The following is a 16,652-nucleotide window of genomic DNA, read 5'->3' as shown; positions in this document are numbered from 1 at the left end:
GCAACCCTTGCTCTGAGCACAGTACTACATGCGGTGATGCCATTGCTATCCTTTACAAGCTACAAACTTCAGAACTTATGAGGTTTAGAAACGTGAAACCCATTGTGTTACCACTAACTGTACCTCTAGTTGTCATTTCGCAACAATAAACATTGTGCGTAGGGCATCCACATTCTGACATTGGATTATTTGACACATTATAAGAAGTGGACCAGTTCAAGTAAGGTACAGCTCAAGAAGGGGTAAACTATACCCCTTTAGGAGTGCCATCAATGAAATATGGGCCACGATGCGTTGACATACAATACCACACCGTACATTAACACTCCACTGGCCTTCACATTGGCCAGATTTGGCTGATCCACACCCACATCCTCTGCGAGGATCCACCCCGCCGTTGCTGTGATGCCCGTTTCACAATGGCACGCATCCTACTGGACTGCCCTAATGTGGCCACCATACAGCAAATCCTTTAGGTTGCTGATATGCTACCTGTGGTGTTAGTGGACAGTGCTAAAGTGGCTTATTTGGTCTAAGTTTTCGCTGTGATGGTGGTTTTTACTCAGTGTTACATGGAACACATTAGCATTGTTAGCTGCTTTAGGGACTGGATGGAAGTCCCATTGCCTGCTGCAACCCGAGGACCCACGGCTAACCGAGCACTATTTAGCACAGTAGTCTGGCCTGGGTCCTGCCTTTCCCTCCTTGTTCTTTTGTATCTGTAACTGACCGACAGCCTCTTTGTCACTGTTCTCTCGAGAATTTATCTTGCCCACGTAGCACGATGCTCTCGGTTGGAATGTCATGTGGTACCCTGCTCCTTGCCACTGTGCATTGCCCCACAACCTGCCTTCACACTTCTCTTGGATAAAAAATGGTTGTTTTGTTTACTAGTTCTACTTTAGTTAGCAATATTTTAGCTTTGCATGACTCTTAAGTCTTCAAATTCTACTGTAAGACATACTTTAAAGTCTGCATATGGGGAAGCGGTTGATGATTTGGACACAAAATGTGAAAATCAGATCAGCAATTCCATTATCAAGCGATCCCAAAATGTAACAATGTTTTGTCATCTCATTGGTAATATTTGTGGTAATGAATGGGGACACCACTTGCAAAAACCACATATTTACTTTTTTACCAGAAAGGTGGGATTTTCACTACCACATGCGATATTCCTTACTGGTATTAATCATTGAGGAGTTTTCAATTTAAAAAAAAACCTATTTAAATCAGTACAGTAAAACCAAAATGATTTTAGTGATTCTTGTGTATTCACTAACATGTTATCACCACCAGTGTGGCTATAATTATGTTTTAACGAAATAATCAATTTTTGAAAATATAAGTACCTGGATAGAAAAAAATAGAGGGTGAAACTGGAACTCTGTGATAAATGGCTCCTGTACTAAAGTGGAACATAAATTGGTTCAGGACTCATTTGGAGGAACTGAAACTCCTGACACAAGCATGCTCCCTGTCCTTGAGTTTACAGGAAACACATTTCCAGGCCACCTGACCTATGGGGCTATACCCTCCGCCAAAAGAATTACCTGACTGGAGAAACTGCCAAGGGAAGGGTTCTTGTGTTTGTCAGTCATGCACACCACTTCCCCCTCTCCTTCCTTGCTTACTTACCTACAAGCAGTAGCTGTTGCTGTTCATGTGGGTCAGAAGATAACTATCTGTTTCCTGTAGTTACCTCCACAGAACATGATAGACTCTGATGCTGTTGCAGGCCTTATTGCAAAAATTCCCCGCCTGTTCCTCCTACTGCACGATTTCAATGCCCATAATGTATTATGGAGCTTGAACTAAAATTGCCCCATGGGTCAAGTCCTCGAGAAACTCGTGACGTCTTGGAAGCTGTGCATCCTCAATATGGCAGCCCCACCCATTTTTCGACTGCTGCTGCTTTGTCCTCGGCTACTGACATCTCTCTCTCTCTGCTCTCCAGCCCTTGCCAACTCAGCACAATGAGAAGCAACTGATGATCTTCATTCCAGTGACCACTTCCCACAGTGGATCCATCTACTGGATGAAGGATTGCTGTAACAGAAGCTACCAAAATGGATTCTGTTAAGCAAGCTGGCTGTGTTGAATCCCCCTGCGGGTCCAGGGTAAGAATAGGCCCGAGGTATTCCTGCCTGTCGTAAGAGGCGACTAAAAGGAGTTTCAACCGTTTCGGCCTTTCATGTGATGGTCCCCCTTGGGGTTTGACCTCCATTTTTCAAAATTCTACAGAAGTACGAGCCTTTTGGGGAAGGACGCCTTATGTGGTGTACCACTGGTCCTCAGTGCACTAAGACCTTGGCACTCAGCATTGTACCGGCGTTGTAACCATACTCACTATTCCTCAAATTGGGCCTCAACACCTGATGGGTTGTACAAGTTACGCCCATAGTGCGTCCCCATCTGCACCTACGATCATGATGGACTTTCCATGGCACCAGAAATCCAGCACGGTAGCCAGCCCGTTGTGGTGGGGTCGTCATGTACCCTCTAGGTTGTAGCCCCCTGACAACACAGGGATCGTACTGCTGATACCTGAGCTGCACCCTTCCCACGTCGGCCAAGGAGTAGATGCCCATCTCCTTGGGGCATCAGGACTCCCGGCAACGGCCATCCTGCCAGGTGGCCCTTGCTGAGGCTGGGTAGCGCCCGTGGGGAGAGCCCCTGGTCGGAGTGGGTGGTATCAGGGCGGACGTTTCGCAGATGAAACGTCAACACGTATCAGGTCGCTCTGCGGCCGAGTCTTTCAAACGGACAGGTACTGTCTGTAGTTCTGGTTCTCCTGCCCTTTCCCCCTTGGCCACTCCCTGGGAGGAGGGACAGGCCCGCCGGCTTGGGGCGAAGTACTTCCCCCGCTATTTGGTCTGTTATCGAACCGATGGGGGGACGTTCGCCACCTCCAAGCCCATGTTCTTTGTTCAGCACATTGAGGACATCTTCGGGGAAATCGAGGCTCTCAGTAAGATGCGTTCGGGGTCCGTTCTTATGAAGACCACCTCCGCCACACAGTCGGCGGCGCTCCAGGCGTGTGACCGCCTAGGGGACATCCCAGTATCCATTGTCCCATATCTGGCACTAAATAGGACGCAGGGGGTTATTTTTCATCGGGACCTCCTGCTGCAATCTGACGAGGAGCTCAGGGCCAACTTGGAGTGCCGAGGCGTGCATTTCGTCCGGCGAGTCCAGCGCGGTCCCAAAGACTGTTGCATCGACACCGGGGCCTTTATCCTCGCCTTCGAGGGGGACGTTCTCCTGGAGAAGGTAAAGGTGATGTGCTACAGGTGCGACGTGCGACCTTACGTCCCGCCTCCTATGCGCTGTTTTCGGTGTTTGCGCTTTGGGCACATGTCGTCACGGTGTGAGGCTGAGCCCCTTTGTGGCGATTGTGGACGTCCTCTTTGTGAGGAACATATATGCACCCCATCACCTCGGTGCGTTAATTGTCCTGGCATCCACTCACCTAGATCCTCAGACTGCCCCGCATATCAGGAGGAGAAGAAGATACAAGAACTCAAAACTTTGGATCGTCTCTCTTATTCTGAGGCCAGGAAGAAGTATGACCGCCTCCATCCCGTGCCGTTGACCACTTCGTTTGCCTCAGTTGTGTCCCCTCCTTCTGCGGTATCCTCACCCCTATCCTGTTCCCCCTCCACCTCCTCCCCCCATCCGGGGTCTCTGCCTCCGCCTCCCAAATCCCTCCCTTCCAAATCCTCCTCCCCCGTGGCCCCCACCCCCCTCTGCCCCAGGGGCCACCCTTCCTCCCCCCCCCCTCCCCCCCCCCCGCTGCCCTGAGAAGCGATCCTCTTCTCAGGCGTCCATCGGGGCAACGTTCCGGACCCCAGCTTCAGAGGTCCGGCGTTCCAAAACGGACCCCGCGCGTGAGGACCTTCTTCAGGTCCAGCCCACCACCCCTGTGCCTCCTCGGACTTCCAAGAAGGCCCCCAAGAAGAAGTCTCTATCCCCCTCTCCACCCCGGCGCGTTTCGTCTGACGCTCCATCCGTGAGTCGCTGCTCCCGGCCGTCCTCAGTTTCGCCGGGACGCTCTGCTGCCAGGCGCTCAACTGGCCTCTCGTCGGCAAATGATGCCCCTCCTACGCAACCCGGGACAGCGGCTGCAGCTGGCGACGACTCGATGGAACAGGATCCGTCTCCCGCCGGTTGTAGCATTGTTCCCTCGAAACCTGGCCCTCCGCAGCCGTCGAGGTGACCAGCTCTTCCCCCGTCTCGTTCCCTCTCTTTTTTGACTAGCGATGGCCTTGTTACATTGGAACATAAGAGGTATTCGATCTAATCGGGAGGAATTACAACTGCTCCTCCGCCTGCACTGTCCGCTCGTCCTTGGTCTCCAGGAAACCAAGTTGCGCCCGACTGACCGTATTGCCTTTACCCACTATACCTCGGAGCGGTATGACCTCACCCCTGTGGACGGTATCCCAGCGCATGGTGGGGTCATGTTGCTCATTCGGGACGATGTCTATTACCATCCCATCCCATTGACCACCCCACTCCAAGCAATAGCTGTCCGTATTACTCTTTCTGCTTTTACTTTTTCAGTTTGTACCATCTACACCCCATCGTCATCCGCTGTTAGTCGGGCTGACATGATGCACCTGATTGTTCAGCTTCCCCCGCCGTTTTTATTGTTTGGCGACTTCAATGCCCATCATCCCGTTTGGGGCTCTCCTGCATCCTGTCAAAGAGGCTCACTCTTGGCGGATGTCTTCAACCATCTCAATCTTGTCTGCCTCAATACTGGCGCCCTGACTTTCCTCTCAGACTCTACTCATACCTACTCCCACTTGGACCTCTCGCTCTGTTCTACCACTCTTGCCCGTCGGTTCGAGTGGTATGTCCTTTCTGACACCTATTCGAGCGACCACTTCCCCTGTGTCGTTCGTCTCCTGCACCACACCCCATCCCCACGTCCTTCGAGCTGGAACATACCGAAAACTGACTGGGGACTTTACTCCTCCCTGGCGACCTTTCCGGACCACGATTTTCTCAGTTGTGACAGTCAGGTCGAATACCTCACGGCTGTTATCATCAATGCTGCCGAACGTTCCATTCCTTGTACTACCTCTTCTTCACATCGCGTTTCTGTCCCCTGGTGGAACGAGGCTTGTAGAGACGCTATCCGTGCTCGACGACGTGCTTTACGCACCTTTCGCCGCCATCCTACGTTGGCGAATTGTATTGGATACAAACGGTTCCGAGTGCAATGCCGTAGAGTCATCAAAGACAGCAAAAAAGCTTGTTGGGCCTCTTTCACCAGCTCCTTTAACAGTTTTACTCCCTCTTCTGTCGTATGGGGTGGCCTGCGCCGGCTGCCGGGCATTAAGGCCCACTCCTCGGTACCTGACCTGACCTCAGGTAATGAGGTCCTCGTTGATCCTGTGGCTGTCTCCAACGCCTTCGGCCGTCTTTTTGCGGAGGTTTCAAGCTCCGCCCATTACCACCCTGAAACTGTTATGGTTACTGAATTTATTGTGTGTTCAAGATTTCCAGTATATAAGTTACTACTCTTTTCATCTTATTTACTGCTCATTTAAATACCTTTATATCTGTCTCGAAACAATTAAACTTCATTACTATATCAATATTAAAGTTATCTTTCAACTTCGTTAGGCTTTCGTTATTCATTTACTGGTTCATTTACGAAACGTTTCTTTAAACACCATTGTAACATAGCTAGGTCTGCAAATAATTATTATGAACACAAATTTTAAATTTTCTTTCGGGACACTCGGATTGCACAATATTTGGAAAGGACCCTGTCTAGGTTAGATGTGAGGATAATTAAATGATGGGAATGTTCTGGTAAAATTTAGGTTATTATTGCAGAGTTCACTCTCTGATCCATACGAATACAGTACTAAAAGTTTCAACCTGCTAGTATCGATGCGGCGGTTGGCGGGCGGCGAGATGACGAGGCACAGAGCACACATACAACAGCAGCTATGGCTCTTGACGTATCGACACTTTAATTCTTCTTAGTGTAGCAACACCTTTCCATTTAGCGCCTATGGAATTTTGCCATGCTGTGTGGGCGTTGGAACGGCATACCCGAGGTTCAGTGAAGCTATGTCTTCCAGGAGAGCCTCATCGCACCAGAAGGTGTTGCTCAAACCAATGCCAAACTTGAACTACTACTGAAGCCCGTTGTGCCATGCGGTGCCCGTGCGCATTTTCCCGCACTCGCCTGCCATCCACCTTTTACCGCTCCCTTACAGACTGGGTATTCACCCGAGGTTTTGCATTCTACATATCCTAACACATTACCTACGTATGGACCAGATGCACAGTTACAATTTTTAAACATCTTACAACAGTTTGAACATTTGCTACAGTTCAATTCTATTACAATATTGCTAGATATTTGACATAAACATTAATATTCCCATTGAGACTTATTTACAGTTTTCTTAACATAACAACATGAAAAAAAAAAAGAAATGAAATCAGAACATCAATTACACAAGTTTATCGAAAAATCAGAAGAAAAAAAAATTACTTATATGTACAATAGTACAGTGTCCTTGTTGTTACAAGGACACTACGAATGTGTGGAAGTCTTCCATGCGGTCCTCTCACAGGAAATCAATTGTCCTCTGGTAAGTCCACATTGGCCATACGTGGCTAACGCATGGTTACAACTTTCCTATCACCTCTGGTGCCTCAACAGCAGTTTTAGTTTTGAGTTTTATTCGTGAGAGTGGGTTTTATATTTGATCTAAATTTTAGCACTTGTCCTTTGTCCCTCCGTTTCCTCCACCCTAGTGCTTTTGGGGTGGAGGTTTTAATGCGTTGCAGAGTGGCTGGCTTCTCCTTTTTATTCTAGTGGTGAGCCAGCCATGATAATCTGCTCTCTTATTTTGATCTCTTCATGTTTCTTGGGTCTCTCTCTGGTTTTCTTGTCAAATTTTAGTGTTTGTTGCCCTCCTGTCATTTTTGTGGTTTTCTCCTCTCTCTCTCTCTCTCTCTCTCTCTCTCTCTCTCTCTCTCTCTCTCTCTCTCTCACACACACACACACACACACACACACACACACACAGTGAGTGAGAGTGAGTGTGTGTGTGTGTGTGTGTGTGTGTGTGTGTGTTCGCTGCTGTGCATTGACTGTAGAATCATTGACAATGAAATGGTCTCAGGACAACATTGTGGCGAAAAGGGTAGGCACAGGCCTTCCAGAAGGGCCGTACCACGAGATGACCGTGGGTTCTTAAACTGGAGCTAACATGGAGACAAAAGGCAACAGTTGAAGTCTGGGCAGGTGTTACAGGCAGTGCCAGCACGAACTGTTGGTAACTGATTACTGAAAGCTAGTGGAAATCTCAAGTTGTCATGTTTCGTTTACTGATGACTGCTTACCGTAGACGAAAGGGTCTCGCATGGTGTAGAACCAAAGTCGCCTGCCACTTTTAGTCACATTCTGTGGGATCTGGCAATGAGTTTCACTTTTGTTTGTGGTGGACACAATAATTCTGAAGTATCTGCAGATGACCTGGTGAATAGTCACATGAAGCAGCTGTTCTCAACACCCTTACTTCTCCAACTTGTGGAATTGTGTTGTGCTAAGTTGTTTGATATGGTGACAGAACTGATTTGGTAATTGTCAAAAGTAGGCTGAATGTTCATCACTATATGGAAAGAATGGTAAGCTTGTTGTTATACTCTTACTGATCAGTGTACCAGATGTCATATTTCAGCAGATTAATGCAAGATCCAATATTGCAGTTCACATCATACATGCCTTCTAAAATATGAAAATGCTTGACTGACCTGGTAAGTCCCCTGCTTTTGTCACCCATATAAGATGTGTGGGATGTGATGGGGAAAATATATACTTTCATACAAGCTTGCACACAGCAGTGTTCATGAAATGACACAGCATGCCATTCAGGGATAGCAAGAAAGTCCTCAAGATATCTGGAGGCTATTTGCTGTCAAGCAACAGTGAATACAAGAATGTATTCATACTAATGGGGTCACCTTATATGGATACTGTGGTATTCCCCGGTGTTGGCGACTAATTTTTCCGTCGCCTGTAATTATTTGATATTATTTAATTCACCTTTTTATTGCTTTGTGACCCTGGATTCTAAAAAGCTCAGCCTTCTTCAGATTCAGCAAATGTACAACTGTGTAAATGACAATATTATGAAAAGGAGGGATTGCTAATCACCATATGGCGGAGATGCTAAGTTGCAGATAGGCACAAGAAGACGACTATCAAACAAGTAAGCTTTCAGCCAAAAGGTCATAATTCTGAATGAGACAACGTACACACGCATTCACACAAATGCAGCTCTAGCTACCGAGACCAGACTGCATAAATAAACAAGACACTTCTCAAATCAATGTGTTGCATATTCTAGCGATATTATACAATTTGTGATGAACATTATTCCTTGACCCTCAGTCTCAATGTAAATGTCAAGTTCACATATCAAAATACCAGAGAATATTATTTTTATGAAAAGGATAGATTTCTTCTCACCATAGAGCTGCAGACAGGAATGTAAGTAAATAAATCTTAAGCTGTTTGGTTATCAAATTCCCTTTGCGATTTACACCTATATTATGGTATTATTTCTTTCCAAATTGGAATAATCAAAGAAAAAAAGCACCTATTCCCTTTATTACATCAGTGTGAGATTACATTGACGGGGAATTACTTAACTGTTGCTACATGTTATACTTAGTCATAAATCCTTTTAAGTAAGTCAGGGTAAGCAATTAGCTTGACCAATTATATTAAGCCAATTTCCCCTAAGAATCTTTTTATAAAATTTGACATGAATTGTAGTGTATTCCAAGGAAAACAAAATCCCTTGTTACCAAAGGAAGTAGCAATAATTGTCACTACTGTTCAGTAGCAATTCATACAAACCTCACCAGATTGTCATTCAATAAATTAAATATATAAATCCATTGCAAATTATACTAAGGCACACAAGTAAGAATATGCATCCATCATGTCATTAGATCGAAACAGTTGTTACATTTGACCATGATGTACAGTTGATATTTAGTTCCCACCAGCAGCATATATGCTGTGAAAGATTTAGAACAAGAAGGGAGTTAAACTGTGATGCAACTAGCAACAACGATAACTGGAAAAGGATAGATGACTAATCACGGTACAGATAACGTGGTAAGTTGCTGCAGATGAGCACAAAGAGAAGACTGTTTCACATTTAACTGTAGATAAAAACCTTCAGAAAACACACAAAAAACACATGTGCATGTGTGCGCACAACATTACCAGCACTAGACTTGGTCATTGCTGACATTAAAATAAAGACAATGCCTCCACCAGGAAAAGGTGCACTCAGCTTCAAAAGTTCCTGAAACCAACAATATGTAAGGAGTAATATTATATCATTTGACAAACTGCCGATTGGCTTCTGTCTCGGGTTCTTCGGCCGACGTTCATCTAATGATTTTTATGACGTTTCGCCAGCACGAGTGGCTGGCATTGTCAAAGCTTCACCCTCCATTGCCGGTGGTGAACTGGAGCCGAGCTCGCGGCTGCAGACTATATTTACCTGGCGCGCCAACGTCCGAGGGCTTCTCCACGGTCATTTCCGGTGCGGTTCTCCTCTTGCTACCTGCGATGGTCGTTCGCTGCAGTACGGGAAGCCAGGATCCGTTTACCTTAAGGCTTTCCTCTTTCTTGTTCAAACTGTTCGCGTGTTTTTGTATTTCTACAGCTTCTCTGAACAAGCGCGTGTGATAGTGGTTCTCTACAGCCAGAACTTCCGTGTCGGTGAATTTTATTACGTGGTCGGTCTCATTCAGTGCGTGCTCTGCCACGGCCGATTTCTCCACCTGCCCCAACCTGCAATGTCGCTTATACTCCTTGACCCTGGTGTTGATAGATCGTCCAGTCATTCCGACATGAACTTTTCCGCATGTGCATGGTATGCGGTATATTCTCGACATTGCAAGTGGGTCTCTCTTCTCCTTCGCCGATCTAAGACACTCTTTGATCTTCTTTGTCGGTTTGAAAATCATCTTTACGCCATGTTTGCGCAATATGCGGCCGATTCTGTCCGTCACTCTGGGAATGTATGGCAGAAAGGCCATACCCGACATTTCTTTTTCTGGTTCCTTACTTCGCAGAGTGTTTGGCTCTGTTACTCTACTTATATAATTTGTGGAGTACCCATTGCTCCTCAGTACAGTTTCCAGGTGTTGCATTTCTCGTTTGAGGTGTTGCGGCTCACATATTCGTCCTGCTCTCGTTACGAGCATACTAATCATGCCTCTTTTCTGGCTCGGGTGGTGGTTTGACAGTTTGTGCAGGTATCGGTCCGTGTGTGTCGGTTTTCGATACACGCTGTGTCCCAGGTTTTCGCCGTCCCTTGGAGCAGCACATCTAGAAATGGCAGTTTCTTGTCTTTTTCTACTTCCATGGTAAATGTTATGTTGGCATGGAGGCTGTTCAAGTGCCTTAGGAAGTCACTGAGCTGTTCTTCACCATGGCTCCACACCACGAAAGTATCATCGACATACCTGTACCACACCTTAGGTTTGCAAGTCGCTGAGTCCAGTGCGTGTGCTTCGAATTGTTCCATGAAGAAGTTGGCCACCACTGGACTGAGAGGACTACCCATGGCAACGCCTTCCAACTGTTCGTAGAAATCGCCATTCCACGTGAAATAGCTCGTGGTGAGACATGCATGGAAGAGCATTCTGATGTCCTGCGGGAAAATGGAACCGATGTGCTCCAGAGCGTCACGGAGTGGCACTTTCGCAAATAACGAAACAACATCAAAGCTGACCAAGATGTCGTTTGGTGCAAGTTTCAGTTTCTTCAGCTTCTCAATGAAATGTCCTGAGTCCTTAATGTATGTGTTGGTCTTCCCCACATGTGGCTGGAGCAGAGAGGCCAAGTGTTTTGCCAGTTTATATGTCGGTGATCCAGGAACGCTAACGATCGGTCTCAGTGGAACGTTGTTCTTACGGATCTTGGGTAATCCATACAGCCGAGGTGGTAGGGCTTCTGTGTTGCGCAGGTTTCTCTGTATGTCCGCCGGCAGAGAAGACGCCTTGACTAATAGATTCATATTCTGTGTGATACACGACACACACGGACCGATACCTGCACAAACTGTCAAACCAACACCCGAGCCAGAAAAGAGGCAGGATTAGTACGCTCGTAACTAGAGCAGGACGAATATGTGAGCCGCAACACCTCAAACGAGAAATGCAACACCTGGAAACTGTACTGAGGAGCAATGGGTACTCCACAAATTATATAAGTAGAGTAACAGAGCCAAACACTCTGCGAAGTAAGGAACCAGAAAAAGATATGTCGGGTACGGCCTTTCTACCATACATTCCCAGAGTGACGGACAGACTCGGCCGCATATTGCGCAAACATGGCGTAAAGATGATTTTCAAACCGACAAAGAAGATCAAAGAGTGTCTTAGATCGGCGAAGGAGAAAAGAGACCCACTTGCAACGTCGGGAATATACCGTATACCATGCATATGCGGAAAAGTTTATGTCGGAATGACTGGATGATCTATCAACACCAGGATCAAGGAGTATAAGCGACATTGCAGGTTGGGGCAGGTGGAGAAATCGGCCGTGGCAGAGCACGCACTGAATGAGACCGACCACGTAATAAAATTCGCCGACACGGAAGTTCTGGCTGTAGAGAACCACTATCACACGCGCTTGTTCAGAGAAGCTGTAGAAATACAAAAACATGTGAACAGTTTGAACAAGAAAGAGGAAAGCCTTAAGGTAAATGGATCCTGGCTTCCCGTACTGCAGCGAACGACCGTCGCAGGTAGCAAGAGGAGAACCGCACCGGAAATGACCGCGGAGAAGCCCTCGGACGTTGGCGCGCCAGGTAAATATAGTCTGCGGCCGCAAGCTCGGCTCCAGTTCACCACCGGCAATGGAGGGTGAAGCTTTGACAATGCCAGCCACTCGTGCTGGCGAAACGTCAGAAAAATCACTAGATGAACGTCGGCCAAAGAACCCGAGACAGAAGCCAATCGGCAGTTTGTCAACAAGTGGCCACGAAAGCCTTAACAATTTTGTATTATATTATTTACTATATCATAACACCAATGAGAATAGTAATCCTTCCAGTCCCCACAAAGTTTGATAAAATATTGAACAGAAGCTTCTTGCGTAACAGTTTCCATTTGACAGTGAGTAACAGATGTGACCCACATGGCTGTTGACACATCAGTCTTTGGGCAATCTCAGACAGCAGCTTTTCCCTTGGTTGAATGAGTGCTGCTTTGTGGTCACAAACAGAAACAATGAAAGATAAAGTGCAGACCAACAATGAACGACCTGACTTCTGGCTTTTTATGGTGAAAGCAAGACCAGTTAATTAGGAAAGTAATAAAAAAGTCAGTGAAAGTTCCCGAACTTGATTAACTGAGAGTTCCACTAAAGCACGGAGAGCTATCAGGGAAATTTCAAACGCACGCTCCAGGTTTCCAGTGTTAAGTCATGCTAGCACAAGGGAGCCTACACACAAGCACTGTAGACCTTGTTTCGGCAATGGCAGAACATTACACATATGTGACTGTTGCAACTGCTGTGGAGTCAGCTTTCTGCTACCCCAGTGCCCTCGGGCAAGAGTAAGTGAAATTTCATTTCCGACATGTCCCACCAATTTCTTAAAGTTAGTTGACACACTGTCAGCAGCAGTTGATACTAGTACTGTGATGATATTCAGTACAGTGCAAGACACTGTAATAGCCATTTTAAGAGACAGGACAGTCTTCACATTCTTGAAGGAAGAAAACCCTTGTACGCATTGTGAAGTTGGGGATAAGACAATACCTGAAACTTCCTGGCAGATTAAAACTGTGTGCCCAACCGAGACTCGAACCCGGGACCTTTGCCTTTCCCGGGCAAGAGCTCTACCAACTGAGCTACTGAAGCACGACTCACGGCCGGTACTCACAGCTTTACTTCTGCCAGTACCTCGTCTCCTACCTCCTCCTAGAGCACTTGCCTGCGAAAGGCAAAGGTCCAGAGTTCGAGTCTCGGTCGGGCACACAGTTTTAATCTGCCAGGAAGTTTCATATCAGCGCACACTCCGCTGCAGAGTGAAAATCTCATTCTGAAGACAATACCTGACTGCAAATGTGCAGCTGAGGGTGCCTGCATATGACACATAGTGGCCCAATGTGCCATTCACCTACATATTATCTTGCTGCTGAGGCACGTCATGTCAGTGGGAGTGAAATTGGCTCAAGTAAGTGGTTGTAGTAAGTCAAGCCATAAAATCAACCCCCTCCCCCGCACTGTGGCACACCACCTCCTGGCCACTGAGGAAACAGCACCTCGGGATAGGTTGCCATCTTAAGATACATAGGTTTCTTCTCTAGCAGAGGGTCCACCATTGTGTGGGTACCTGTGGTATACAAATATTTGAACAGTAAATTTTAACTGAAAGTGTATCAGGAAACGTGTGTAGCAACAGGTTTACCTGCTGACTTGCATTAAATTTCAGTTGTGTGTGAAGCATTCTGGGTGATATTCCAGTCATCTCCTAAGTTAGTGTTTTAGACTCATTTGAGCATTTTTATTGTAACACTATATTTAAGAGACAAGTGTTAGCAGTTTTAGTACAGGAAAACAAGACGAGACATTCTATATTTTTAAGACACATGCTCACTATTTCTACTTCTACTACTTAAAGATAACGTGCATCAAAAAAAGATTTCCAGCATATGTTAATTTTTTTGTCAACTACTTTTGATTTCTGCCCCCAAAGTTCTTGTTTCAAAAGTCAACATTTTTGTATATTTTTAGTCATTAATGTCTTGTGACACAAACTTGACCCTCAGTTTAGTACTAATGATGACATTTAGAAACTCAAGAATGAATAAATCAGGAACATAATTTCCTTGTGAATATTTTGCTCTCAGGAATAAAGCAACTTCAGAAATTATTTGTCCTATTATAGAGAAAACAACAATAGTATTGTACTGAAAAACGTTAATAGTGCTTTCTTCAACAACTCTTCCTAAATCACTAGTGAATCCTTGAGGAGGGAAGAGTATAATCAACATTACACATCTCTTAAGTATCCAGTAAAATTGTGTGTGGATGAGTCTTACCTTTGTATTTAAAGTACCATATGCTATGTGGCCTAAACAGTATACAAAAGTAATGTAATTATGTCTGTGTTTACTTTTAGACTTTCTGCAACCCATGGGAATCTGGCTGCCTTGAAAAAGCTGAAAAATTTGTGCAAGATCATGCAACTGTGATTGGTGGTGCTGGTATAGGTGTAGCATGTATCATGGTGAGTAGTGATAAATTTGTTTGCCAGTAGTGGAGCAACATTATAACATTTTCTAAACAAAATGAAATTGAAGTGTTTTGGGTAACAAAACAAAGTATTATGGTTAAATCAAACAATGGAAATTCCAGGTTGGAACATGAACACTGTAGGAAGAGATAGTGCTACTTACTGTAAATATGACATGTTAAGTTGCAGATGGGCACAATTAGACACTTGTACAAAAGCTTTCAGCCACAGCCTTCATCAGAAGAAGAAATGGAAACACATGCACATATGCACGACTGCCATCTTGGGCAGTTTGTTCTGAGGTGTTGGAGTTCAGTTGGAGGGGGTCACTACTTAATGGAAGCTCCAATGCTAGGTGCCTCGTGTAAACCCTGAGGGAAACAGTGCCCAGGGCCAGAAAGAATTCTAATGTGCATTCAGTGTGTCTCTTGTAGGACCTCATCTGAGATGTGAAGGCAGCCCTGCCTGTGGCTATTGAGGGTGCAGGGAATAGTAGTCATGTTAGCAACAGTGACACCAGTCGCTTGTGTTTTCCTTCATTTCCTACAGGTGGCTTGTGGAGATGAAGGAGACTGCTGGTCTTGGTTGCAAGATGCAAGTTGAGCTCACAGTTTGCAGCATTGTACCCAGAGCCAATTGGGGTCCTTTGGTTTGGAGTCAAGTGGAGGGTCACGGTGGGAGATTTCTGGATCTGCATTATGGGTGGAGAGTTTTAAGACTTCCTTTCATAGATTAGGGGTGCACTAAACAAAGAAACAGTTGCTCAGGTAGTAGGGTACTTGCAGAGGGCATACAAGTCTTTTTGGCTAAGCGGTTGTTTAAGGTCCTCCGAACACTCACCATTAGATATGCAGAAAGCAAAATCAGGTTGTGTATGGAGTGCAGGTACTTAGACTCTCAAAATTTTAACTGTAATTTGTCAAAGTATTTGTAGCACTCAAATTATTCTCAGAACTGAGAGCTGGCCGAAACCCAGAGGAGGAGGGGAGGGGTGGGTGTTCATTGTTGTTGACAAAAATATTGTCTCCAATGAGATTGATTTTCAGTGTGACAGTGGACACCAGTAGCAGACCTAGGTGAACTTAAGCTAATTATCAGATTCTGCCATAATAGTTTTGGAATCATTTAAGGAAATTTTACAAACAGTAGTGCTGAAATACCCAGATCATCTATCATTAGTTGGAGGTGACTTTAATTTATAGAGTATAGACTGGGGTGTCTATGGATTCACTGCAGGTGGTATGGGCAGACAGCCTTGTGAAGTAAGTTTTTACACATTTTCTGAAAACATCCTTGAACAATTAGACAACCCATGCACAATGAAAATATTCTAGACCTTGTAGCTAGAAACAGGCCTGACTTTATCAACAGTTGGTACAGAAACTGGGATTAGTGATCATGTCATCATAGTGACAGTAGTTACTATAGTTAATAAAACCATTGCGAGGGCAAGGAGAGTATTTATACTAGGAAAAAAGCAGGTACACAGTTGTTAGCATCCCACTTGGACAAAAAATGGACTTCATTTAGCTTAAATATGGTGGACATAAAGGAATTATGGGCAAAATTTAAACTGATTGTAATTCGCACCCTAGAGATGTTTGTGCCAAGTAAGTTGATTAAGGATGAACCTTCGGTTAAAAAAAAAAATAATGCGCAAAAGTTGACAGCCAAAAGTTAAAAGAAATTCATGTGACAGTAAGATGATCAATATATCAATACTTAGATGCTTACAAACTTCTGAACAGTAATCAACATGGCTTTCACTCGGGCCACACCACGTAACAGCTATCGGTGCCTATACTGAAGAGATTGTCGGGAATCTTGACACTAAAAAACGTGTAGTGGGAATTAACTTAGATCTATCTAAAGCTTTCGATACAGTAAATCACCTAATTCTGTTAAACAAGATGGAGGCAACAGGTGTAAGGGGAGTTGTGAGGCAATGGTTTCTATCTTACCTTAAAGATAGAATTCAGGTGGTAGAAGTAGAACAGAAAACCAAGTGGATTTCAGATGCAAAGAAATTGGAAATAGGTGTCCCACAAGGCAGTGTTCTTGATCCCTTATTATTCTTGCTTTATATAAGTGGCATAAAAATCCAAATATTTCTACCAAAATAATGTTTGCAGATGACACGAGCATAACTATAAGTGGTGGTAAAAAATCATTAACCACCACAAGTGACATAGTCCTGAAATATATACAACAATGGCCAACGAGTTAATGCTTAATCTAAGTAAAACAAATTATATACAGTATGGCAAAGCAACCCAAGATATGGACCTCCAGTTAAAACTAATTGATATGAGATAGTGTGCAATCCACAAACTTTTTGGG

At 45.0% G+C, this 16,652-nt stretch overlaps 2 protein-coding genes across 4 annotated transcripts in view; both read left to right on the top strand.

Annotated features, from left to right (window-relative positions):
- The window catches only part of LOC126253702 (CD151 antigen-like), a 247,146-nt gene that overhangs the window by 159,437 nt on the left and 71,057 nt on the right, over nt 1-16,652 (top strand). For both annotated transcript variants that reach the window (XR_007546017.1, XM_049955229.1), the window contains exon 7: nt 14,199-14,306. Coding sequence is in view for 1 of the 2 variants with exons in the window: in XM_049955229.1 (XP_049811186.1) it covers nt 14,199-14,306 (108 nt within the window). In the remaining variant the exon portion in view is untranslated. The remainder of the gene's footprint in view (nt 1-14,198; nt 14,307-16,652) is intronic.
- LOC126253704 (CD151 antigen-like) overlaps nt 1-16,652 on the top strand; it is a 115,223-nt gene that overhangs the window by 27,514 nt on the left and 71,057 nt on the right. The gene's annotated exons all lie outside the window — the stretch shown is intronic.

This window comes from Schistocerca nitens, chromosome 4 (assembly GCF_023898315.1).
Source record: "Schistocerca nitens isolate TAMUIC-IGC-003100 chromosome 4, iqSchNite1.1, whole genome shotgun sequence".
Taxonomy (NCBI): domain Eukaryota; kingdom Metazoa; phylum Arthropoda; class Insecta; order Orthoptera; family Acrididae; genus Schistocerca; species Schistocerca nitens.
The sequence above is the reverse complement of the archived record's forward strand: the minus strand, read 5'-3'. Positions and strand labels throughout refer to the sequence as shown.